At 38.2% G+C, this 25616-nt stretch overlaps 2 protein-coding genes across 15 annotated transcripts in view; both read left to right on the forward strand.

Annotated features, from left to right (window-relative positions):
* Window positions 1-483: 483 nt before the first annotated feature.
* Window positions 484-5739, forward strand: noc4l (nucleolar complex associated 4 homolog). Its single transcript, XM_077542245.1, has 15 exons — window positions 484-680; window positions 760-880; window positions 964-1070; window positions 1147-1254; window positions 1337-1486; window positions 1825-1927; window positions 1997-2031; window positions 2115-2165; window positions 2245-2356; window positions 2667-2727; window positions 3487-3597; window positions 3678-3841; window positions 3927-4009; window positions 4217-4330; window positions 5300-5739. The coding sequence occupies exons 1-15, from the start codon at window positions 528-530 to the stop codon at window positions 5417-5419; spliced, it is 1593 nt and encodes a 530-aa protein (XP_077398371.1). The 5' UTR covers window positions 484-527; the 3' UTR covers window positions 5420-5739.
* A 1499-nt stretch (window positions 5740-7238) lies between these two features.
* Window positions 7239-25616, forward strand: part of rimbp2a (RIMS binding protein 2a) — a 65945-nt gene continuing 47567 nt past the window's right edge. For 12 of the 14 annotated variants that reach the window (XR_013288119.1, XM_077542456.1, XM_077542462.1 and 9 more), the window contains exons 1-3: window positions 7239-7422; window positions 9446-9589; window positions 14957-15076. Coding sequence is in view for 12 of the 14 variants with exons in the window: in XM_077542456.1 (XP_077398582.1) it covers window positions 9449-9589; window positions 14957-15076 (261 nt within the window). In the remaining 2 variants the exon portion in view is untranslated. Of the gene's footprint in view, window positions 7423-9445; window positions 9590-14956; window positions 15077-20760; window positions 20909-25616 lie in introns of those variants that run through there. The other 2 variants (XM_077542464.1, XM_077542468.1) reach the window with 2 other exon arrangements.

Raw genomic sequence — 25616 nt, forward strand, 5'->3', positions numbered from 1 at the left:
ATGCCAATTAAAGAAGGTTAGTCATTGCAAACTAACAGGTGCTAGCCAAATAAGAATGTAGTGGAAACTTCATTTATTTCAGTAGTTTGTCCAAAATGCAGAACTTGTAGGTTCATTACACATACACAGGATGGTGATTTTGATGTTAAGAACCCAAACTTCACCATCTCAGTAAATTTGAATATTATATAAAACATTTTAAATGTAAACATTAAGGAATTGAAATGTTTGTTTATTATATCCCTCTTTTTGAATTAAACTACTGAAACTTTTGTACCTGTTCTAATTTATTGATATGTACCTGTATATACATGGATCAATGTACACAGTTGTTAAACTACATACACATTATCTTAGAAAGTAAAGCACTAACATTACCCGATTACTTATTTACATTGTAAATACAGTACATTTCTTTCTCACCAAACTGCTGCTTGTACAAATGACCTATAGGGGGCAACAGTATGCAATTCTGAAGCGTGCGTAGAAGAAGGACAGCCCTCTTCCTTCCTAGTTCCTACACAAACATGGCGCCCTCCCTGAAACGCAACGTGAAGCTGGGGAAAGCAGTAGGACAAAGTGTAAAAACAGCTAAAATTGACCTAAATAGTAGAGTCGATAGTATACTTGAGAGCAGAAAACATGCCAATGACGTTTTCGATGTGTTTGAGTTTCTTCAGGTATGTTTCTTCAGGTATCCCTGCTAGGCCAACAAACACGCTGTCGTTTCAAGTGTTATTATTGTTCTTTTTTTTGCAGTCAGAAAAGGAGAAAGATGTTGTCAAGGCTGTCGATGCGTGCAGCTATTTATTTTGCACACTACAGGAACGAAAAGAGCTATTTAAAGGCAAACTGCCAGCAGAAGACGACGCGCTAAGTGGTGAGTGTATGTTCAGTTGTACGGTAGTACAATATATTTTAATATATCTATGTTTGATACATTCCTATACATCTCATTGCTAGGTGAATATAATGCTGAAGACAAATACCATATCTTCATGAGACACCGTTACAACAACTGCGTGGAGATGATGCTTGAACAACTTAGTCATGAACTTCATGCGGTCCAGGTGAGTTGGCTCAAAATGGAATATAGAGGAACCGAATCATTGGACATTTTTTAAATAAGCATTTGTTCAAACAAAGGAAGCGTCCCTGTGTTGCCTAATGAAGTTTGCAGCGGGAGAAGGACAGCATCCCCTTGAGGACTTGGACTGGAGTGAACACTACAGTTTCCCCAGGGAACTGATTCAGGTAATTTTTAGACATTCAACAGGATAAAGTAAAGACCCCGTGTGATGTGGCTCCGCTTTTTTGTATTGCATGTTTTGGATAGGCGATAGTGGACAGACTGCTGTCCCGAACGATGGACAACTCTCTGTTGATCTCTCGGTTTCATGAATTCCTTGAGCAAGATGATGTACGCTACTACGTCATGAGCTCCACCCGTGAGAACATGGGCCAAGTTATGGACAGAAACAAAGGGGTAAGACAACTTTGCAGTTATTTTTATTTTTTTATTTTTTCTGGAGAGCTCAGTATTGTTCATTCGGTAATTTTACCGATTTGACATGTCATCATCATTGCGCTTCTTTTTTTTTAATTTCTTTAATTATTATTTTTTAATATATATATATTTTTTGTATGTGGGTGAATATGTGCGTGCCTGTATTCATTAGTTCACCTAAAACCTATAAAAAAAATTAAAAAAAATCCCATACCGTTTAAATTTTAATAACTTTGCAGTTATTACAGTTACTGTCATTGTCACACCGAGACCGTCACAAATATAATGTATCTATCGTGTTTTTTTTTCTTCCCCAGGAAATGATGCCTATATATCAACACAACGTTTTCACGCTCATGTCCAACATTAGCATGCCCAGGGAAGAATCTGAGCTTTCCAACTTCATGGTCAAACAGGAAGGTGAGACTTGCTATTTCATTGTATTATTCATTTTAATCCCACCGATTATGACTTGTGCCCTTGTTTCAGCTCAACAGAAAGACTGGAAAGCTGCTAAGCTAATTGTATGTAGGCTCTCCTCAAATTGCAACATTGTTGCCCAATTGTGATTTTTGTCCAAGAGGTTCATCATATTTTCTCATCACAGGAACACAAACGTACCTTCGAGAGGATGTGGCTTGGGTTTCTTAAGTATAAGGTAACATCAAATGTGGTGCTGCACAAATTTGGACCCAGACTTAACTTTCCTGTCTCTTATGTTTCTTTTCACATTGTAGTTGCCGAGTAACATGTATAAAAATGTCTTGGTGATCCTCCATGATGCCATTTTGCCCCACATGAGCAAACCCACACTGATGATCGACTTCTTGACTGCAGCCTATGATATTGGTATGTTTTTTTTTTTTCAGTGGCTCATTTTTTTGGAAAGTAGATCCTTTCACACAACCTTCCAGTAAATTGTTGCATCAGAGATGCAGAACGAAGTCGGGTGAGGCTGTATGTTGCTACATCCAAACTGTGCATTTGCACAAATTCAGATCATTTGCAGCATGGTGACATCAACGCAATTAAAATTGCTTTCAATATAATAAGGTCTGAGCAGTGTGTCTTGGCTGGTAAAGTTCACTTGATGCTATTTTAGAAGCCACTAAAGTTGAGGTAGACTACTAAAACATACTGTATGTCTTTTTTTGAATAGGTGGCGCGATCAGCCTGCTGGCCCTCAATGGACTTTTTGTCCTCATACATGAACACAACCTGTGAGTATTGTTATCAAATTGTAGAATTATGTCTACTTTTATGCGTGTATTTCGAACCTATACCTGTATAAAGTACCATGATAATGGTACTGAAATAACACAGTAAATTACAGGGATGTGATTTTTCCGCTAATTCGCGTAATTCTGCTTTTTTTATTTCCCCCCCCAAAAAAATTCTGATTTTTTTTTTTTTTTTTTTTTTTTAGTAGTTCATTGTGTAGGCACATGACTCCGACAGATAACATCTTCTGCTATAACAAAGACATTTGTGGTATGCTCTAATATGAGTTACTTTTCATTTGGTCATGATACAATTATTTGTTCATGAAATTTGAACTCTTCAACATTATTTATGTGTTAATTTAGTAATCACATTAGTTAGATATGATGATATTCTCAGTGATAGTTTTTAAAAGCAAAGGCAGTCCAATGTTTTTGAATGTGACTGATTTTGAGTTGACTAAAACTGCCATTTTATATGGGATAGTTCAATATACATTGAAAATTAATGCTGTTGTTTTGTCTATTTCTTTGTCATGTGAGTGCATTGAAAGTACTTAAAAACACGGAAAACCCATGAGCTCCCCCCACCAGGTCACTGCCCTGGACCTAGCTGGGTGCCAGCGGCCCCGAGACCCCCGGCTAAATTTTCAGATAATTTCACTTTGGTCAAATCACATCCCTGAAATTAGTAAAACATCAGAAAAGCAACAAAATGAAAACAACTTCAGTTCATATTTTGCGTTTGTTGTGTTTCAGAGATTACCCTGACTTCTACAAGAAATTGTATAATCTTCTTGAACCTTCCATTTTCCATGTCAAGTACAAAGCCCGCTTTTTCCATTTGGCCAACCTGTTCCTTAGTTCCAGGTAAAGCCATCCAATAACTGCGATGAAAGTCGGTCCGATGAAACTTTCACGTGAACATTTCCGATCCATTTCGACTCCAGCCACCTGCCGTTGTACCTGGTGGCGGCTTTTGCCAAACGCCTGGCCCGATTGGCCCTCACGGCCCCGCCCACAGCGCTCCTCATCGTGCTGCCCTTCATCTACAACCTGATCCGCCGCCACCCGTCCTGTCGGGTCCTCATCCACAAGCCCAGTGCAGAAGATGGTAACGTCTTATACGTAAACGGCAGATGAAAAACCCACCGAAGCCTCTTTTAACTGTGTTGTAAAATGTGCTTTCGCGATGACAGAGCCTTTGGAAGACCCGTATCTAATGGATGAAGACGACCCCGCTCAGTGCCGTGCCCTAGAGAGTAGCCTTTGGGAAATTAAGGTGTGTAAGCTTACATTCCCGACAAAAATAACCAGGAGTTTGCCGCAGTTGGGTTCGGAAAGACTTTTTGCCTGTACATTTATTATTGTGTGTAAATGACTATTTTAACTAATGAATACATTATGCATATGATGTTTTTCATTCTTTATGACCCTCTTTTTTTACTTTCAATGTTATAATTGTCATGCCCCCCCCCTCCCCCCACAGACTCTGCAGAGGCATTACCATCCAGATGTGGCCAAAACCGCCCTGTTAATCAACACACCGTTGTCACAGCAGGAGGATGACATAAGTGAGGCGCTTGAGATAACAACATTTGAGGTGATGTGGCTTTTCAAAACTTTTTTTTCTATTTTACTGTCTACCTGTTAACCAATACAACTACTTTTTAATGTAAGAATAATCTTTTTTTTTTTTTAATGTCATCTCTTTAACTCATTCACTGCCATTGACGGTTATAGACGTCAAAAATTCATTTGAACTATTTCTATTAATTTTTTTGAATTTTTTTTTATTGCACAATTTTTTTTAATTGTACATTTAGAACAGATATAAAATTTGTGATTAATTGTGTGTTAACTCATGAAGTCATGCAATTAATTCCGATTTTAATTGCCTGACACTGCTAATTTTGAATTGTAATTAATCACATGACTTCAATAGTTAACTCACGATTAATCATAAATTTTAAATCTGTTCTAAATGTACAATACAAATTTTTTTTACGTTTTCATACTCTTGTTGTGGGGGAAAAAAATGTTAAGCTAATAGAAATAGTTGAAATGAATTTTTGACGTCAATAGCCGTCAATGGCAGTGAATGATTTAATATAAGAATAATCAAGTGTTAAGGAATGCATGAATTTCAAAAATGCGGTCTTTTGTGGAGCCTTTTCATGGACTCAGCTGGAAAAGTACAAGGCATTGCTTAGGGGGTGACTGACAATGCTTGTAATGCATTTCATAATGTGTCATTTTTTTATTTACTTTTTCGAAAGTATAGCTTTACAGATGGCATGTTTGCTCTGTAGGCAGCGTGTGCCGTATTAGTTATATAAATAGAATTATGGTCATCTAGCAACACCCCCCCAAAAAAAACTTGTAAAAAATGTCTGCTCTGTAGGCGGTATGTGTTGGAGTAAAGACATCTACCACCATACATGGTGATATTTGTTACATACAGTGTCCCCCAGCAAAAAAAAAAAAAAAAGATAGTCTATTTCCATTTGAAGTGACATCTTGATCCTTGTAGGCATGTGCACAGCACAATAATTGTTCTCTGTCCACTCAGCTAATGGAGCGCGACTTGAAGAAGAGATCGACCAAGGGCATCCCGCTGGAGTTTGAAACTGCCACGCAGCTGCTGAGCGTTGGCAAAGATGTGTTGGGACAGCACTTCTGTCTGGAGTGAAAACGTGTGGGATCAATACTGGGCGACCGTTTTAATATGTACAGGTTTATTGCAACCCAGCGTGAACATATACCGTCTCTTTGTTTAAAGTGTCAAGACCAGCATGATCCAGATATGCTGACATTTCTCAAAACAGTAAAAAAAAAAAAAAAACATTTTCTACACAACTCATCAGTCTCGAGGTGTTTTTATCGCGATCTTGGACTAACGACAACTTTATGAAACGCCATGAAATAAGTAAATAAATGGGCGGAATCATGCGCTGTTTATATATTCTAAAATATGTCAGATTGTTTCTTCTACATAAAAGCATCACGGCATATCGTCACCCTCATAAAATTAATTGCCTAAATCTTTTTTTTTTTTTTACAAAAAATATTTTTTGCGTAAATCATGTCATTATTTTGCCTTTTTTTTTTATTTTGTGTTTTCCCGAATTTTTTTTTTGTAGGCAATTATTTAAAAAAGGTGTCAACATGCTAATGTTGCCATTGTAATGCACGTTTTTGTTTTTGTTTTGTTTAAACGGCAACCATCATCAACCAGCAGTGTGAAAACACGCCCCAAAAATCAAATGAAAGTAATGAAGCATGTTGCGGCGATTTTAACAAGCATAACTTCACTTTCTGTTGAAATGTGAGCTCAACCTCAAATGCCCCCCCTCACATCTTGTTTCTCCCTCTTTTGTTAAAGTGTGCCATATGGCCACGCAGCAAGCAGCCTTTGGGCCCCAAGACAATTCGGGACTTAGGTCTCAAAAGAGCAAGTCAACTGCTCGCGGGCTGCACACATTGCTAGTCATGCTTTGGCAGCAGCAAGCAGCAGCTCAAGGCGTCATTGTTGTGGTTCTATCGCTTTTTTAATATTTGTTATGCACAATGAGGAATAGAAGATGGTCACGTGCAAAGATCAAGAGGCTGAGGTGCCGGAAGAATTCAGCATTGCTACCGAGGTGATGCAGTTAACCAAAGAAGATCATTTGATATTGTAAGTACATAATAGTTTCAACCATTGCTGTTGATATGATATCAGAGGATTTGGACAATTAAAAAAAAATTATAATAATTGGCTCCAAACGATTACTCTATTATTAAAATAGTTGTCAACTAATTTTATAATCGATTACCTGTCGATTAATGGATTCATTTTGACAGCTCTAGTTTCAATCTTCTAACGTGTGAAGTTGCTCATGTTATATCTCTCTCTTGTGACACTTAACCGCTTAAATCATTCACATACTATGCATAAATACAAACAAAAATATACTGAAACATCTTTCAATCAAATTTGAATATGCGAAAAAACTGATTTATTTCAGTAGCTTGTAAAACTTGGAAAAAAAAAAACCTTTGTAAATTTCTTTTAAAATCAAATGTCTCAAGATATTAAAATATTACACAAGCAATCACAATTACTATTCAAATGAAGTAGGAATGAAAAATATTTTCCCATGTTAAACAAATGTGTAGGTTTTATTTTTTTGGATGACAAAAAAATGTTATTAAACGTAATTTGCATATCATTTTAAGATTCTTTCATCGTCCTAAAAAAGAAAGAAAATACTATATATATATATATAGTATTTTTTATATATATATATATATATATATATATATATATATATATATATATATATATATATAAATATTTTTGCATCTATGTCTATTTGTCTAGCACCAAGATTTAACATTGGTTACGTGCAGACGTAAAAAGAAGGATGACATAAACTGGGATTTAGCATCAGCAGATAAATGTTATTGTAATTGTGTTGAAAGAGTTACTGTAATCTCTCTTACATAACCGTGGAGTGGAGCTCGGCCTCTCCCTGAACGCATACACGTTGTTAGTGCATTGTATCAATCACGTCAGTCAAGCTTCTACAAATGCACACCGGTGATCTGACAGAGGCGCATATATAATGGAGAAGTGATCAAACCTGTCACGGATGCTGACATAGAGCAAGTTATGTGGTTTTGGTAAAAAGAAGATGCGGGAACTACACAGTAAGTGACGAGGATCTGCTTGCTTAATACCAAATTGATTTATTTTTTCTACATTTTGTGTATACAAACTAATAGTTTTGTTTATTACTAAATGTGTACATTATTGTAGCTCCAATATAAGAACAGTTTTGTTTTCCAACTAGACAAAGTTCAATTTCTGCAGAAATTGTGTGGGAATGCTATTAGCGGAATGCTAAGATTTTAATGTATGTGCTCATGAAGTAAATTGAAAGATAAATTGCTAAAGTATTTACATGTGGTGCAATTTGGGTTTGTACCCAGGAAGGCAATTGCTCCAACCAGTGAGCTAACTTGACTTGTTGAAATTATGGCTAATAGCGTATTTATTTTGAAAAATGTCATCTGATGCTGAAAGCTAGCATACATTTAATCATTCCAGTGAAAATATAATGCATTTCCTGATCTGATAGTCACTTGGATTTGAACCATCGAATGTACTAAAATGAGTTTCAAGTTGGGTTTGGACCCAGGTATTCCGTAGTGGAAGGCAATTGCTCTAACCTTTAAGCTAACATGACTTATTTGAGATCACGGCTAATGGCCTATTTTTTTTTTCAGTGTTATCTAATGCTGAAATCTAACATGAATTTAATCATTTTAGTGAACTTATAATACATTTCTTGATATGGTAGTCAGTTGGTATACATGTTATCACTTAGCATAATGGCCATGGATATATTTGTAATGCACAGTCGAACGTGGGATTCGAACCCACAGCCTCTGTGTTACTGGACAATGTACTTTCCCAACTGCGTATCAGGTGGCAATGTATGTGAAAAGTGAGACTTTTTTTCATTTTATTTTATTATTATTATTTTTATACGATACGATACGATATACTTTTATTTTCCCCGTGGGGAACTTTTTCCTGGACTCCGTCCAGCTGCAGTTTACAGTAAGGAAAAAAACAACAGAATAGAAAGAGATAAAATCAAAATTAAATAAGAAGTGCAGCAGTAGTTTACAGTAAGAAAAACAACAGAATAGAGAGATAATTAAAATAAATAAATAATAAATTAAATAAATATGTAAAAAATAAATAATACACACACACACTCCTATATATATATATTGCACCACTTAGTTAATGTCGGTTATTAAGTAATTTGACGGATGTCGGCAGGAATGAGTTCTTGTAGCGGTTCAGCCTGGTTCTGGGGGCCCCGAATCTCCTGCCGGAAGGCAGTAGCTGGAACTCATGATGCAGAATGTGAGTCGGGTCAGTAACAATTTTCTGTGCCAGTCTGGTGACGGACCGCTCATAAAGCATCTGTAGGGAAGGATGATTCCTGACCCCCATGATCTTCATGGCAGTCCGCACCAGACCGGCAATCTGTGACCTTGACTGCACAGTCAGGTTGCCGTACCAGGCCGCAATGCCGTATCTGATGATACTTTCCAATGCAGCCCGGTAGAACAACAGCATGATCCTCTGCTCCACTCCATAGACCCGAAGTCTGCGTAGGAAATAGAGACGCTGTTGGAGTTTGGAGCAGAGACTTCCAACGTGTACCCTCCAGCTGAGTGTGTTGTCAATGTGGACCCCCAGATACCTGTATGAACCCACCTGGCTGATGTGATTGCCTTTAATGCCGACTGGCCCGTGGTCACCCACAGTTTTTGGATCAAATATCACCTCCTCTGTCTTTCCCACATTGAGCACAAGATGATTCCGGTCACACCACTGGACAAATTTCTCTATTTCTGAGAAATAGTCCAGTGGTGCTACCGCCGGCCTGCAGCAAGTGTGTCCCATTGAAAATGAATGGGGAAAAGTTGATATTTAACAATAAATTTCAGCTTCCTCACACACTCCAAAAAAAAAAGAAGAAGCATGTTTGGTATATTTGTGGGGGCACATATCGTGTAAACAAACAACCTGGCTGTAAAGAGAATATGCATACGCAATGCTTTACATAATCGACCATGTGCTTATGTGGGGGTGCGATGCCAGCTTGTGCATGGTGGCTCACGTGCGCGTATTTTTGGTGGTGTTGTGCAGGTGATGATGCGGGATCACACATCCGGTGTTAATGTGGAGGAGCTGCTGAGGCACTCGCAGATGGAGTTACAGTGGATCCAGAGACAACTGGCCATGATCGCTGCCAGGAACGCACGCCGTCATCACGTGCACTCCATGGCAAAGGTACTGAACGGATCTTAATGCTGCCATCTCTGCAAAAGATGTAATTTAGAGGGAGTCATCGTTGCATTTGTACAGTACAGTATATCACAAAAGTGAATACACCCCTTACATTTCTGCAGATATTTAATTATACAATTTTTTATGCTTGACCAGTCCGTCATCCTTACCCTCAGCCTCTTTAGCAAGGCTTGGAAGTTGAAGAATTAATTGTGCTGTATTCTACAACCTTATTATTTGCTTTGATGACAACTTAAACATATAATGTATTACAACCCGTTAGGGGTGTGCCCAAAAAGTAGATTCTCATAAGAATTGCGATTCTTATTTAGTACGATTCAGAATCGATTTTAAATGTCCCAAAATCAATTTTATTTCAATTATTTTATACTGTCTTGCCTTTGTCGGTTTGCGCCTTTATTGGGAGCGCTGTTCATGTTGTATCCGGTTTGGCCACTGAGGGGCAGTGTGGTTCCATTTAGTCTAATACACTTAAGTTGTAGCCACATTAGAGAGTAGAAGGAAAAAGTCACGATCAAGTTATTCTAATAAAAGTTATTTTTTTGCAGTGTGGAGTCGTTCTTTTGAGGGCCGCGAGTAGCACGCTAATTAGCATTAGTGAGTCAGACTGGAGTAGATCATTACAATCCCTTGCACATCTATAGATTGACACAAAAATCATTGTCAATCAAATCATTGTCAATCAAAAAGCGTTCTTAATCGAAAATCAATTCTGAATCCAATCGCGGACCCAAAAATCGGAATCGTGAGACATTCAAAGATTCCCCACCCCTACAACCCGTTTCTGATTGGCTGTCCAAAAATAGGTCATATCTAGAAAAACTGCTGTGTTAATTAGATTGTAAATAGGTCACATCACAGGCAAGTCATTGCTTGTTGCTAAGACACATGCTAAATTAGGTAAGTGTAAACACCCATGTCAAGTTTTCCATTATTTAATCAAGCCAAAATCTTTTAACGCCCATCAGAAAATTCTCTTCACGAGGATTATAATATCCTGCCTATTGATTTATTTTATTTTTTTGCTTGCAAGAGGGAGGCTTTACTTAATTCTCCTGTTGAATGACTCCGAGGGATACAATTCAATTGACAAGTGTTAAAATCAAAGCTGAATGAGGGTGCAGGTCAACACTTGAGGCTAATGTACCAGCCTGACACGGTTAAACGACTCCTGGCCCTTGGCATTTTGCCGACTTCCAGGGGTTCACGGCGTATTTCCCCTCCAATCCGGCTCTCCATCTACACGGCTCCGTGTCATGCCTGAAGATAATACGTCTGGAGCAAGGAAGGGAACAGGCGGCCGGCGAGCGTTGCTAGGTAACAGAGTGGAACAGAGCGCACGCTCCTGCTTTCTCTTCTCACTCACGCACGCTGTAGCGTCCTCCTTCCCTCTGTCCTTTCTTGGTCCCGTGAAGGACTACTGACAAAACGGCAACTCGTGCTGGGAGTGCAAGTTTTTATACAGTGCTATTTTTCTCATTAAAACACATGACTTTTTTCGGGGGTGGGGGCTAGAAAAATAGTATTGGTTTTCATTTCAATGAACTGAAAACAAACAAAAAAGGCAAATTTTGCACCCGTTATCTAAATAACATTGCTAATATACATACATGTATTATCTATTACTACTACTATTATTATTGTTATTATTATTAGCTGGTATCAGATAGCAGTATTGGCTGCCCTCCTGTGGCCATTTTACGATCAGGAAAGTGAAATTAGTAGAATAGAAAATTGCCATTAATTTCATGAAAATTTTATGAAAAATGCTTTATTGGGATATATATACATATATATATATATATACATCTTTCTTCAAAATTATTTGTCAGTGATTTCACACCGATTTAGGAAAAGCGGGAAAACACTTGAAAATTCATGAAGCAGTTGTGATATTTTTTGACTCCTCTAGATGGCACTCTTGGTTTAAAGTTGCAGTGGAAATTAAGCTTTCATTTCACAAACCAAAAGTACCACCTAGAGGAGTAAAAAAATAGTGCACTTGCTTCATGAAGCGTCATGAAGCTTCATTTGCAACAACTTGTTTTAAATGTTTAAGAGTTTATTTCAACCCCCAAAGTGTATTTTTAACACTGTCTGATTTAAATGGAGATCAGTGTTAGCACCATTTAAAGGACTAAAAAAATAGTGCACTTGCTTCATGAAGCATCATGAAGCTTCATTTACGCATCACTAGTGGTGTTAAATGTTTCAGTGTATTTCAACCCCCAAAGTGTAATTTTAACACTGTCTGATTTAAATAGAGATGAGTGTTAGCACCATTTAAAGAACTAAAAAAAAAAGTGCACTTGCTTCATGAAGCATCATGAAGCTTCATTTGCCCATCACTAGCTCAACTTGGTGTTAAATGTTTGAGAGTGTATTTCAACCCCCGAAGTGTATTTTTAACACTGTCTGATTTAAATGGAGGTCAGTGTTGGATTTATTTGACAGAGTTGATTTATTTAGTGTTAAAACAACTCTGCAGAGAATTAATCAAAGCTAATAAAGGACATTAAAGCTAATTTCTGTATTCTCGCATTTAATAAAAAAAATAAAAAATAAATCTAATCAAATGTATTATTTTAGCACTTCTGGGAATGAAACTAACACTAACCAGGTTGTTAACAGGGATGTGATTTTTCCGCTAATTCGCGGAATTCCGCTTTTTTTTATCCCCCCCCCCCCCAAAAAAAAATCTTTTTTTTTTTTTTTTTTTTTAAGTAGTTCATTGTGTATGCACATGACTCCGACAGATAACATCTTCTGCTATAACAAAGACATTTGTGGTATGCTCTAATATGAGTTACTTTTCATTTGGTCATGATACAATTATTTGTTCATGAAATTTGAACTCTTCAACATTATTTATGTGTTAACTTAGTAATCACATTAGTTAGATATGATGATATTCTCAGTGATAGTTTTTAAAAGCAAAGGCAGTCCAATGTTTTTGAATGTGACTGATTTTGAGTTGACTAAAACTGCCATTTTATATGGGATAGTTCAATATACATTGAAAATTTATGCTGTTGTTTTGTCTATTTCTTTGTCATGTGAGTGCATTGAAAGTACTTAAAAACACGGACCCTGGACCTAGCTGGGTGCCAGCGGCCCCCAGACCCCCGGCTAAATTTTCAGATAATTTCACTTTGGTCAAATCACATCCCTGTGTTAAATATACCTCAGCAGTATTAACTCCCATATTATTGCAAAATGGGTAACTATTTCGAAAGTGTTAATTCAACTCTGTAGCGTGTAGAGCTACCGGTATATAAACCTGGAAAAAGTGTTGGAGTCATTTTAACACTTGACTTTGCTGTTTTCATGTCAACTCTATGCAAGAGCTTGCCAATGAAGGAACAACAAACTGTGAACAAACTACTCACGCAGGGACGGGCCGGGGTTGAGGGAATGTCTGCGTGTGTGACAGTGACATGAAGCCACTGCAAGTGTCTTTGCTCACACTGACTCTCAGCCAGCTACAGCTTTGCACACACTCGGCACGCTATTAAAGCTGCAGATTAGAGAAGCTCGTAACAACACAAACACACACAGATCTCCATGATGTGCCAGATTTGGACTTGACGGCAAAGGAAAGCGATTCGTTTTGTGACGGGAGGGCGGCACCGCGGCCTGCAAGGTAGGCATCACATTATGCACCACTACCTCATTCAGGATGCAACCAGGATCGTTTTCATGCACTGGATGCTTTTGTGTCTGTGGCTAAAAGAGGAGCAGCACCCACGAGAGGGAGGGAAAAGCAAGAGGAATGATTTCAAGAGTGAGGATGTTCTTAGAATGTCAAGGCTTTATGGCTTTTGATTCATTGAACGCTCTCGCTCGCCTTTGCCTGAATGTGCCCGGCCTCGTGTGCAGCAGTGACGCGAGCAAGTGTATCGCTCACTCACCAGATGGCGATATGACAATCTATTTAAATGACTCCCAGTCAAGAATGAGATTACCGCAGGGGGGACGCCTGACAAACCGCAACCACAATGACCATGCGTCAAATCCACAAACCACTTAACTTGGCAACTGATAGATCCGATACATCTAAGATTGATCGTAATCGTTAATCCATTCCAATAGTAATATCTTTATAAAAATCATGCATACAAATAATGTTGGTGTGTGGAAAATACAAAAAAAAATAATCCTTATAATTTATTTTGGTAACATTGTGTCTCCCTCCACACACATTTTATTACAATTTAATTTTATAACATAAAAGTTTTGTTTCCTAATGGGATATATGCCACGCAGGACCTCCGACTTCCTTCCTTCGTTCCCGTCGACGGGTGCGAGAGCGTTGTGTGTCTGTCTCAGTTGTCGGAAGCATTTCAGAGAGTTGAGACGCCCCGCGCCCGCGAGTGTTGGAACGCGGCCATCTGATGGCCGCAAACGAGTCCAGAGTCCGTGGCATCTACCCCATTATTTAATTCTCATACTATTTTTTAATGATTATTATTATTATTATTATTATTTAATTATTATTATTGTAATTAATATTACAACTTTTTTTTCTGGTAAAAAAAATAAAAATAAATCATCATTTATTCTTATTCCTTAATGACCACTTTTCATTTGACATTTTACAACATTTTACCTGGTTAAAAAAATGTTAAATAAAATAATAATAAAAAAAAATTCGCCAGATTTTCAGGTGTGTGAATTACATCATTTTTGTAAGCATAAATGTATTATTTATTTAAAGTTGATTCATTGAAAATGTTACACTAAACAAACATTAAGATTAAAATAAATTTTAACACCTGGTTTAAAATGGCATTGCCTTTGTGAAATTTTGAGAGAATACTTTTTAACGTCTCTATAATAATCTTTTCAATATCTGCCATCATAAACAAACCCATTTACAGTTATTTATTTTATTTTATTTTTATTTTCTATTCATTTATTTATTTTTTTGTAGCTTGGAGGAATAGCTTAGCTCTAAGGTTCTAAAAAAAAAAAAAAAAAACCACAAGTTTTAATTGTCATATTTATTCAAGATTGAAAGAAGACAATTCTTGCAACATGAGCATTTCTCAGCATCATATCACATACACATTTGGATGCAAATAAAGTCACTGACAAAGTGGTTGCAAGGCCCCCTACTCTTGTTTAAGCTTTGTCAGTGCTTATGATGACCGCAAAGAGAACGAGCACGTCATCGTTGCCGCAAGTCCTGTCAGAAGAGCTTTGCGTGTTTACTTTGGTAGCCGGATGAGGCCACCAACGTGGATGAAACAATTGGGAACGACATAATGCAACTTTCCAATTTATTATTATTATTATTATCATAATGCATATTTGACATTTTCCTCTTTGTTTTTTCTTGTCTTTCAGTCAAAGTCAGAGGTTTCGTCCCAGCTCGGCCATTCGTTTCGTCTTCTGGAAGAGAGAAATCGAGTTTTGAGACAAGAAGTGGCTGGTCTCCGTCAAGAGAAGCAGCACTACCGCAAATTGGTTAAGTTACTGTTACCAGTTAATATGATTTTCTTTTTTTTCGTATTGACAACTCACTTTGGTATTCAACATTTTCGGATGTTTAACTTTGTCACCAAATCAACAATCAGCATAATGCCTGCTATATCTGTGCCTATTTATAGATATGGATATGCAAATGTGGTTGAGTGGCTATTGTGCACATCTGTGTGTGGGCGCATTGCCGTTGTTAGTATACTGTACGACGTTCACGCGCGCATTGGTGCATGTCGAGGCCTCTCCCAGGTGGTCTTGCATGGCAAGGCGTGTGAACGGTCGCCCCGGCAACACGCCCATTGGAGCGCACACTGGATGGCGGAGGGGAAGTGACAGCTTGATGGCCGACACTGATGCAAAAGCTGACCTAGTAATATCCGGTTTTCTATATCTTAATCATACACGTATATCTGGGTAACAGACACTGTCTTTTTAGCACTATTAGTTGAAGATTTTTTTTTTTAATTTTTGCGTTTTGTCAGTAGGTGGGACTGGGAATATACTGCAACACATCACACATTTTATATATGTTCTAAATGTACAATAAAATTCACAATATTTTTTTCCTAAGTTTTCATCCTCTTGTTAAAGTAAAAGTTACAGTAATTTCATAATAATTCATAAAATTGAGTGAAAAAAAAAAAGAAGATGTACTGTACTGTGTGATATTGATTTATGTTGGTCATTTGTCTGCCACTAGATGGCATAATTGCATTTGTAAGACGGTGACAGCTCAGTGCAGTTTTCTTTTCATATTAAGAGCCAGCTAATCTTTTAACATGAAGGAACTTGTGAAATTTTGCACCTTTTTACAATTGTAAAATACCACAAATATACACATTATTATTCAATTTATTACTGCTAAATTTGGACATGGACGTGTCTGCTGCGTTGCGACTGGAATTCCCCCTGTACAAACTTTCCAAGTAAGAGGCGGTCATTAATCGCGCGTTAAAAAAATTTGTGGAATTTTAAATTAACTCAAAATGAAGGCACTAATAATGACACCCCTAATTTTAAGTATTTATTATATCTTACCTAAAGTGCAACATCAGCATTTTGTCTTTCTATTGAATGAATGATATGAAGAAGTGCAACCGTAACAGTTTGAACAGTGTGAATTATCATCCATTCAATTTCTATTTTCACAAGAGTTGCGGAAATGGACAACATGGGCCCTATTTTCGTAGACAGGTGCCCGTCCGTGCGCTCCACGTTAAAACGGGCGCGTCTTCATTTTTGTGCCAGGGTAAAGCCTAGTTGATCAAACTAGTCAGTTTACCTGCATAGACGCATTTGTGACCAACAAATCTCATGCATGGACCCTACAAGTCCATTTCTGCTTCCGCAATGTCAAGCACGGTCTTTTAATGGGAATGAGGGGAGCCTTTTCATTTGGCCGAGAGTCAGCTGTGTTCCATCCCACAATGGGGCAAAACGCCCTATTCTATCTGCACAACTTAAGCAAAATACCAAAAGGAAGAAAAGTTAGACTGCACTTTGCACTCGACTTGCGCCATAAAAACTGGCCATAAATTATTAGTCTCAGAATTTCAAAAAATAATGTTTGAGAACCCTTTGTGTACAATGAACACTGCTTTTTAGCCTCTGTTTTGGCCAACAAATGAACACTCCCCAGAGAAAAGATTCACCACTAAACATGGCTTGCAGGCCAGCTTGACCTAAGCAATTAGATTTTTTTTGTATCTGCGCTTGTTCAAATCAATGTACTATCTTGTTGTAAATGTCAACAAAGCATATAAAAGAGACCGTTTCTCGGAAAGAAAACAGAATCCGTGCACTGGTTGCCTGGAAACAATCAATGATAGACAGTTGGCGAAAGGTACCCTTGTTGTATCAGGTGACCTGCGTTTTGTGTGGCCCGCTGCCGGAAAGGCCACAGCTGTCAGCCTGGACGACGTTTCCATGGCAACGGTTGTATACAGTTGACGGTAAACCTCGGGATCTTATAGGTTGTTCCGCAGTAAATTGGAATGACAGTCTAGTCAATAATCCTAAATGGCTGTGTTGTTTTCCCTCAGCGCACTGAGTAATATATGCTTTAACTAATATATGCTTTAAACAGATTTTCAGGTTTAATAATAGTCCTTCGCTTCCAATTGCATCACACGTCACAAAAATGCCACCGCCGCTATTGTCGCCACCCACAGACTATTCGTAAAAATTCACATTTTATTGGACTATTCTTTTGTTAATTGAAATCATTTTGCAGTTTTCTTCCTCTAAAGTGAAAATAGACTTATTCTAGTAAGCACCTATTGAACATAAATAGTAAAAAGAAAGTGACTAACCCTAACCTAAATCCAAACAAGTTAATATACTTACAAATAATGGAAAATGACGTTTTAAAATGTCAACTTTTCACTGGTCTTCATAAGACTTTTATGACTTTTTTTGTTTTATTATTATAAATAAATGGTTTAGGTGAACGGTATGGGAATTCTTATTTTTTTTTACACGCACGCACGCACGCACACGCACACGCACACACACACACACACACACATCCCAAAAAAAAAAAAAAAAAAAAAAAAGGGAGAACGATGATGACATGTCAAATGATCAATACTGAGCTCTCCCCCCCCCAAAAAAAAAAAATATTATAAATAAATATTGACACAATTATACTCCTTAAAGGGACTGTGTGTCGTATTTAGTGTCATCTAGTGGTGAACTAATAATTCATTTTAAAACGCCACTGTTAATTTCAATAATATGCAAAAAAATATCTTCTATCACTTCAACGTACATTTTTAAAAAGTATGGGGTAGATGCCACGGACTTCTGACGCCCGGGTTTCACACTTCAGCGCCGTTTTTAGCCGCTGTTAGCCGCGTTCCAACACTCGCACCCCCACCCCTCTCTCCCGCCAATGTCTCAGCTCTCTGAAGTGCTTCGGACAACTGAGACAGCTATTGTCGGACCCAATGATCGACCTTCCACGGCTTTTGCTAGCTTCTCCCGCTAGCCGCTGCAGCTAGTTCTTGCTAGCTGCTCTTCTTAGCCACTCCAGCGAGTTCTTGCTAGCCACTCTTACCTCGCAAAGTGTGGTCCCTCTGAGACACCGTAGTGCGCAAGTTGGCACTGCTTGTATGCACTACACATTTTGAACACCCAATTATCTTACAAATATAGCGTGTTTTGTTTTCTCAAAAAAAAAAAAAAAAGTATATATATATAGCGTTTGTGCCCAATAGATGGTTCCTGCCCTCTTACAGCACTTTTCATGCCTATTTGGAATACCCAACCTCCTCTTGCTTCCTGTATTCAGATAAAGGGGTGGTCTTAGGTCACTGGCGAGGCCTGTGCAGCTTCATGCCTGCTAGAAGCTAACTTGATGTGATGTAAATCAGACAGAATCCTGCCAGTCTGAAATTATAGCCCGGGCCTCTTCTGGCCGGATAATCTTGATATTGGTTTTGCGATTGCTCAGCAACGCTGCTTTCATCCTGATGGAGTGAAAGGCTCTTCTTTAAATGTCAGTGTTATATAAGCGTCCACTGTTGTTTTTATTAGTCAGGAAATGCGCTAAATGGGCATGCTTTGGTTAATGAATGAATCAGGAGGGCACTTTTCTGTTGCAGCATGACTGTGGCTAAAGTGTAGACGGAATAGAATAAAATGGAATGGAACTTTTTCATCAGTCTCTTATATATTATTGATGACTAAATATGGTCCCCTCCAAAAGTATCCGAACGGCAAGGTCAATTCCATTGTTTTTGTTGTATACTGAAGACGTTTCGGTTTCAGATCGAAAGATGAATATGAGTGAGTCTGAAGGACATATTGTATCCATTCAAATAAGGCCAACAATAAATGAAGCCTTCTTGGATTAATGTGAAATCCTATTAACTGGATTAAATCATTTTAGGGACCAAACATGATGTATCCACGCTTCCATAAACATCTATGAGGCCCCCCCACCACACAAACTGATGTCAATATGATGTAATTAGTCATTATGACAAGGCGGCGTAGGCAGTGTGATAGCAAGTGTGCTCTGTGTTGTCGTTGAGGGCTCCAAACTGTTAAACTGTGAGGATTAACATTGGAACAAACAAAGTCATCACACTGGGTTGCAGTTGAGCCTGAATTTAGGCCACCAAAGCTTAATATTATTATTATTAACTCATTCACTGCAATTGACGGCTATAGACGTCATAAACTCATTTCTATTTCTATTAGTTTAACATTTTTCCCACTTTTGTTAATAAGAGTATGAATACCAAGATTTTTTTTTATTGTATTAGAATAGATATGAAATTTGTGATTAATTAATTAATTAATTGTAATCGCCTGACGCCCATAATGATTAATAATCTTTTCTTAAAAAAAAAAGATTAATAAAAATAAAGAAAAGATTATTAAAAATTAGGCACTTCAAATTTGCAATCGTAATTAATCGCATGACTTCACTAGTTAACTCACGATTAATCACACATTTTATATCTGTTCTAAATGTACAAAGAAAAAATTCTAGGCTTTCACAAAAATGGAAAAAAAAATGTTAAACAAATAGAAATAGTTCAAATTAAAGTCAATGGCAGTGAATAAGTTAAACATTACTAATGTACTCCCCCCTGCTCTGAGTGGATTGGAGAGCCAAATATTTTTTGAGTTGATACTTGAGGGGCAACTTATATCGGACAAATTTGTCGCTGTGCTCTGTTTTAGCCACGCCCATCTAAAAATCAGGAACCAAAATGGTGGGTAAAAACGCTATGGGCTTTATTTTCGTGCCTAGTGCAAGTGTGGCACGAAGCGTGGCCTAAAATCTGCGCAGGGGCTTGCTAGACTGAGTTTCGATATTTTTGCAGGCACAGAGTGATATTTAAAAAAAGTTTTTTTTTTGTTTGTTTTTTTTGCGCCGTTGTGGCCGTGAACACAGCCACTTGTTCCTTACCTGTTTTCTGAGTTTGCAAGATGAGCCGCGATTGGTCGTTTATTCGAACCCTGAGCAACAACGATGAAATGGATAAGATTTGGCTGCTTAATTCATATTCCACAAACACAATTTCAATCAGAATGCCGTGTTTAGACTATCGGAGCTGCATAGAACGTAAAGAAATTTTGGGGTTGACTTCCCCTCGAAGTAATGTTTCATTTCAATGCCTTGTTATTACTCAATAATTCTGCATTTACAGGGTTATAATATTGTGCCTCATTGCATCTGTTTGAAGTTTTTATATTGACGCCTGTATTTGATTATTATGAGAGTCTGTGTTCATATTTCACAGTAAATATACAGCATCACAAATCTGCCTCCTGTCTAAAAATCTCGAGACTGGCTTGGATCTCCTTTCTATTAATAATACCACGGAGAGTCATCAGTGTAATCGAAATGATGCTCAGTTAGTGTCATGGCGTAAAGGCTCCAAAGCTAATGAGAGCTTAGGGAGAGTCGGGTCCTCCTTATTTGCTGCATATTGCCGATACATCCAAAGAGAAACCCACGGGTGTGCCTGGCTGATTATCATTCAACAGCGTGAATTTGTGCAGGGGAGAGGAAATTGAGCACAGAGGAAGAGTGAAGGGGGAGAAATGATGGAGGAAGGGTGTTTCGGAGGAGGGTCTTGGCGGTGGGGGGGGGGGGGGGGAGTGTGTGGACAAGGGGGCGGAGATAAGAGAGAGAGAGAGCGTGAGAGAGAGGGAGGGAGAAAGACGCAGGCCCCGGAGCTGCCACTGATGCTGCTGCTGCTGATGCTGCAGCCGTTTGACAATTCCCCACCCAGAGAAGGAAAGCAGAGGAAAGGGAGCGACACCTCCGTCAACATGTGCCGCCGCTAACCTCACGTGGTAAATATCGACCACCGCTCTCGCCGCTCGTCTTCTCGCTGCTGCTCCGCATCATTGTTCTCAAGTGTTTCATCTCGCCGCCTCCTATATATAGTGCTGAAGGGTTAGCATAGCCCGGGCAGCTGCACGGGAGCAACCTGACTGCAGGAGGAAGGAAGAGACGTCCAATAGGGAGAAAGATGGAGAATTTGACATCTGTAGGGGGGGGGGGGGGGGGTAATATCCGGCATGTGTGTTTCTTGACTTAAAGCTGAGCCACCTGTTTGGAGATGTGTGGGTGTGTGTGTGTGTTTAAGGCGAGGGGGTGGGGTTTGTGTGTAGCTTTAATCATATTACGTCTTCTATTGTGTGCATGCACAGCGGGTGACGTTATGGTACACATGTTCACGAGCATGCAGGGGGAAAGTCAAATGGGCGGCCGCTTTGTCAAACAAATTGATCTCTCTTGTGTGTGCGTGTGTGTGTGTGTTGACATGATCTGTCTTTGGTAACCTGAGCTTTTCCTGGTTCTTGCATGTGGCGAGGTTGCCAAGTGTTGTCTCTCTCCCAAGGGTTATGATAGTTTGGGATTTTTCGTTATGGTTTGTTTTTATTTCGCTTTTACTTTTGTTTTAATGAGTTTTAGAGCTGGTCCATTAGGCCCCCCCCCCCCCCCCCCACACACACACACAAAATGCTTTGTTTAAGTTGAGTTTTTATTAGTTTTAGTATTAGTTTTTATTTGTTTTGAGTTTTAGAGCTGGTTTATCAGTTTTTGATTTTTTTTAAATTATTTTTTATATATTTTTTAAATGCTTCAATTTAGTTATTTTTTTAACATGTTTTAGTACTAGTTTTCATGTCATTTTTAACTTCTATTTTTTATTTTTTTTTTTAAATCAGTTAGTTTAAGCAGTTTTAGAGCTGTCTATCAGTTTTTATTTTTGGGGGGAAATGCTTAATTTTAGATGAGTTTTTATTCGCTATTTTTTTTCTTTTTTAAATTGGTTAGTTTTAATGAGCAGGTAGATTAGTTTTTTTTTTTCTGAAATTGCATTATTTTAGTTCTAGTTTTGTTTTTTTATTAAGTATTTGTTGGGCTCAATATAAAAAAAGGCCTCTAATTATTTTGTAAAAGTAAACTATCGTTCCCAAACAACTCTAATACCGTTTTTTTCCCCCTCTAAATTAATCATATTGACAAAGACAAACATGATTTTGAGATGAGTTTCACTTAGTTTTATAAACATGAAATATAATTATAATTTTTATAAAGCACTTTTGTTTAGATTTTATTTTATTAGCATTTTTTTTCAATTTTAGTTTTTGTCATTTATAGGGATGTGACTAGCGTCTGAAAAAAAAAGGTCCCCACGTTTTTTTTGTTTTCTGTCAATTTATTAAAAACGGCTACACCACACGTCAAACGTTTTAGACTTGCCATGATGACTTTTTGTAAGGAACGGCAGCAGCACGGTGGTCAAGTGGTTGACACGTTCGCTTCAAAGTTCTGAGGTTCTGAATTTGAATCCCAGGTCAGGATCTGTGTGGCGTTGCTTCTCTGTCTACACTGTACGGGCCCTGCAATAGAAAAGCGATATAGGAAATGGATGGATACGCTGAACGTCCGCAGCTAAAAAGAGACTTATTGATGAGTGTTTGGTAAGCACGCATAGAGTTTAAACACTTGCATATGCTTGATGGTTGCGTGGGCGGGTGAGAGGCCAAACAAGAAGTATGTCAGGAAAGTGAGAAAGAAACCTTGAGCCGACAGCTATGCCGATTTCTCATATTTCGCTATTTTTATTTTTTTTTAATTTTGCATGAGTAATGTCACCTCTTTCTGCTTTTATCCATTACATTTCTTTATACTCTGTAACTTCCCAAGGTTCCTCTTGCGTCATTTTTCTTCGCCTTGTGGTTTGTCATCAAAACGTGGTTGTCCAGAGGGCTCAAAGGAGCGAATATGATAGATTTGAAAAACGGCGTTACCGTCAAACAGCAGTCCAGTTGCAGTTGCGCTAGCACACATAAGCAACATTCCACATCCCGTCTTTTTTTTCATACACACACCCACACATTTTCACTCTATTATTTACACACATGCACACTTGTACTGTATGCTCTCGCTGCACATTCGTGGGAATGACAAATACTTCGCTCATGGCTTCTTCTTTTTTTTTTTTTTGTCTACAGCTGTCGATCTATAGGAAAGACAATTCAGCGTTATAATGTCCCTTTATGATGACGAATAGCAAAGCAGTATGAGAAACACTCTAAAAACAGTTGGGTCAAAATAACCCAATGTGGGGCAAAATGTAACCCAAAAAGTTGTGTTGGCACCTTTTTGAACCATATTGGGTTATCTATGCTGACATCTTGGGGTGTAAATTTGCCTAATAGTTTGCGATTCCATCCGTGTCACGATTCGATTAATCCCGATAATCTATAAATCAATTATTGCGATTTAAAAAAAAAAAAACCTCAAATTTAGAAAATACTAATCAGTCAACGTGTACATTTACACTGTGAGATTTGTATGAAAATGTACTTCAGTCTTATAACTGAGCCCTTTTATTTAACAAACAATACAAATCGATACAACAATCGCGATATATTGCCGAATCGATTTTTAAAAACACCCCTACTGACAGCCAACTGTTTTTTTTTTTTTTTAGAGTTTAGCATTAACGTACATTAACTAATCTGTGAGGAATTTTTGTAATATTTTATATTCTGCTGGATTGGGTCCAAGTGGCGCCAATGATCCGCCTGCTTCAACAGATGCACCTGTGGTGAAATAACAGTTAGCACAAGTTAGCATTTTGTAATGACACCAACAGGACTGGAATGGAATCCCGTATCATGAGCAGGCCTTGTGCAATTTGTGGAATGCTGGAATTTGGACCACAAAAAAAGAGCATCAGATATGTTAAATGTTGCTTTCTGTCATCCAGATACCTGCAAGAGAACCGTCTCTATAGCAACCCCTTCACCTCGCCCTCCCCTTACCCAACCCCTCTTTTGCGTGTGCGTTCATGCAACATGTGAAGCTCCCGTAGTTGAGCCCGAAGACGAGCGAGCGCCGTATTGATTGCGAAGCGTACACGCCATAAGTGTCGACGCCATTTAGCCGGCGGGAAGAGCGCGGATGGGAATGAAATTGAAGCAACTTTTCCTCCTCGTGTTTCCTGGCAGCTTTTCAACATGCACACAAGACATATTTAAAGGGGAGATGGAGCACTGCGGGAGGAAAAACGGAAGCGGGCGGGGCCGAAAGAGAGTGGATGTCGGATGAAAGTCTGTAATAAAATTGAAATGGGGCAGCGTGCTTGATATGCAGGTGATCTACTTGAACTCAGATCACATAATATCCTTCATAAATGTAACTGGCAGCACGGTGTAATTTGCTAGTTAGCTAGCTAGCTATATCTACACCTTAAAAATTAATCGTCCGTGGCTAGTTTAGAGCGCCTCGTTGTCGGCTGTGTGTATGCACACATCACAGAGAGAAAAGGGTTGTAATAGTTTTGGGTTTCTCACTATTGTTAGTTTTTTTAAATAGATTTTTTTGAAAATAATTAATTTTATAGTTATAAATATAGTTTTTTTTTTTTTGTTTTTATTAGCTTCCACTATCTATCTATCTATCTATCTATCTATCTATCTATCTATCTATCTATCTATCTATCTATCTATCTATCTATCTATCTATCTATCTATCTTTATTGTACTAAGGATGTTTTGATTCATAGGTGTCAAACTCCGGTCCTCGAGGGCTGCAGTCCTGCAAGTTTTGCCGGTTTTCCCTCTTCCAACACAAGCTGATTCCAATCAGCAGGATCGTTATCAGGCTTATGCAGAGCTTGCTGATTGAGCTGATCATGTATCAGCTGTGTTGGAGAAGGGAAACATCCAAAACCTGCAGGACTCCGGCCCCTCGAGGACCGGAGTTTGACACCTATGTTTTAATTGTTCAGCACTTGCATATTAATGTATAAAAGGCGCTTTATAAATAAAGTTTCATTTGATTTAATCTACTCCATCCATCCATCCAATATATAACCTGGAAGCTTGTGTATGAAATTGACAAAGACCAAAATGAAGGACTTTTTTTTTTTTTTACTATATTTATATTTAGTATTAAGGTAAAATGTAGTTTCAGTTTTTATTTAATTTAATTTAAAAAACAGTTCGTTTTTATTTTATTTTATTAAAAAAAAGTTTCATTTTTATTTTATTTCATTAACGAAATTTAGTTAAATAAAGTCCCCCCAGTTAAGTTAATTACATTTTAATTGGTGTAGTTATTGCTTTAGTTTTCATTAACTATTATAACCAATGCTGTGGATCCGGACTTTGCGTTGGTGTGGCTGCTTTAGAGCGCCTCATCGTCAGCCGCGAGTTCACACACGTTACGGAGAGAAAGGCAAAAAAAAAAAAAAAAAAAGTCACATGTGGACCAGGACTTGATTTTATTTCATTTTAATTCAATGATTCTTTGGCGTACCACGAGTAGTACCCAACACCTCAACTTGGTTTATGTTCCCTACGTTTCGCTGGCGACCAGTCCAGGGTGCACCAGTTCACCCGCGACCCTAATTAGGACGGGCACTCTATAAAAGGGATGGCTACAAATGTAAGGGATTCTCTGGACTTACAGCCTCGTCATCTTACAAAGAATCAATTCAAAGTGAGGAGACTCCCGTGGATCACTCAAAGCCTCAGC

The sequence above is a fragment of the Vanacampus margaritifer genome, chromosome 14 (genome assembly GCF_051991255.1).
Source record: "Vanacampus margaritifer isolate UIUO_Vmar chromosome 14, RoL_Vmar_1.0, whole genome shotgun sequence".
NCBI classification, from domain to species: domain Eukaryota; kingdom Metazoa; phylum Chordata; class Actinopteri; order Syngnathiformes; family Syngnathidae; genus Vanacampus; species Vanacampus margaritifer.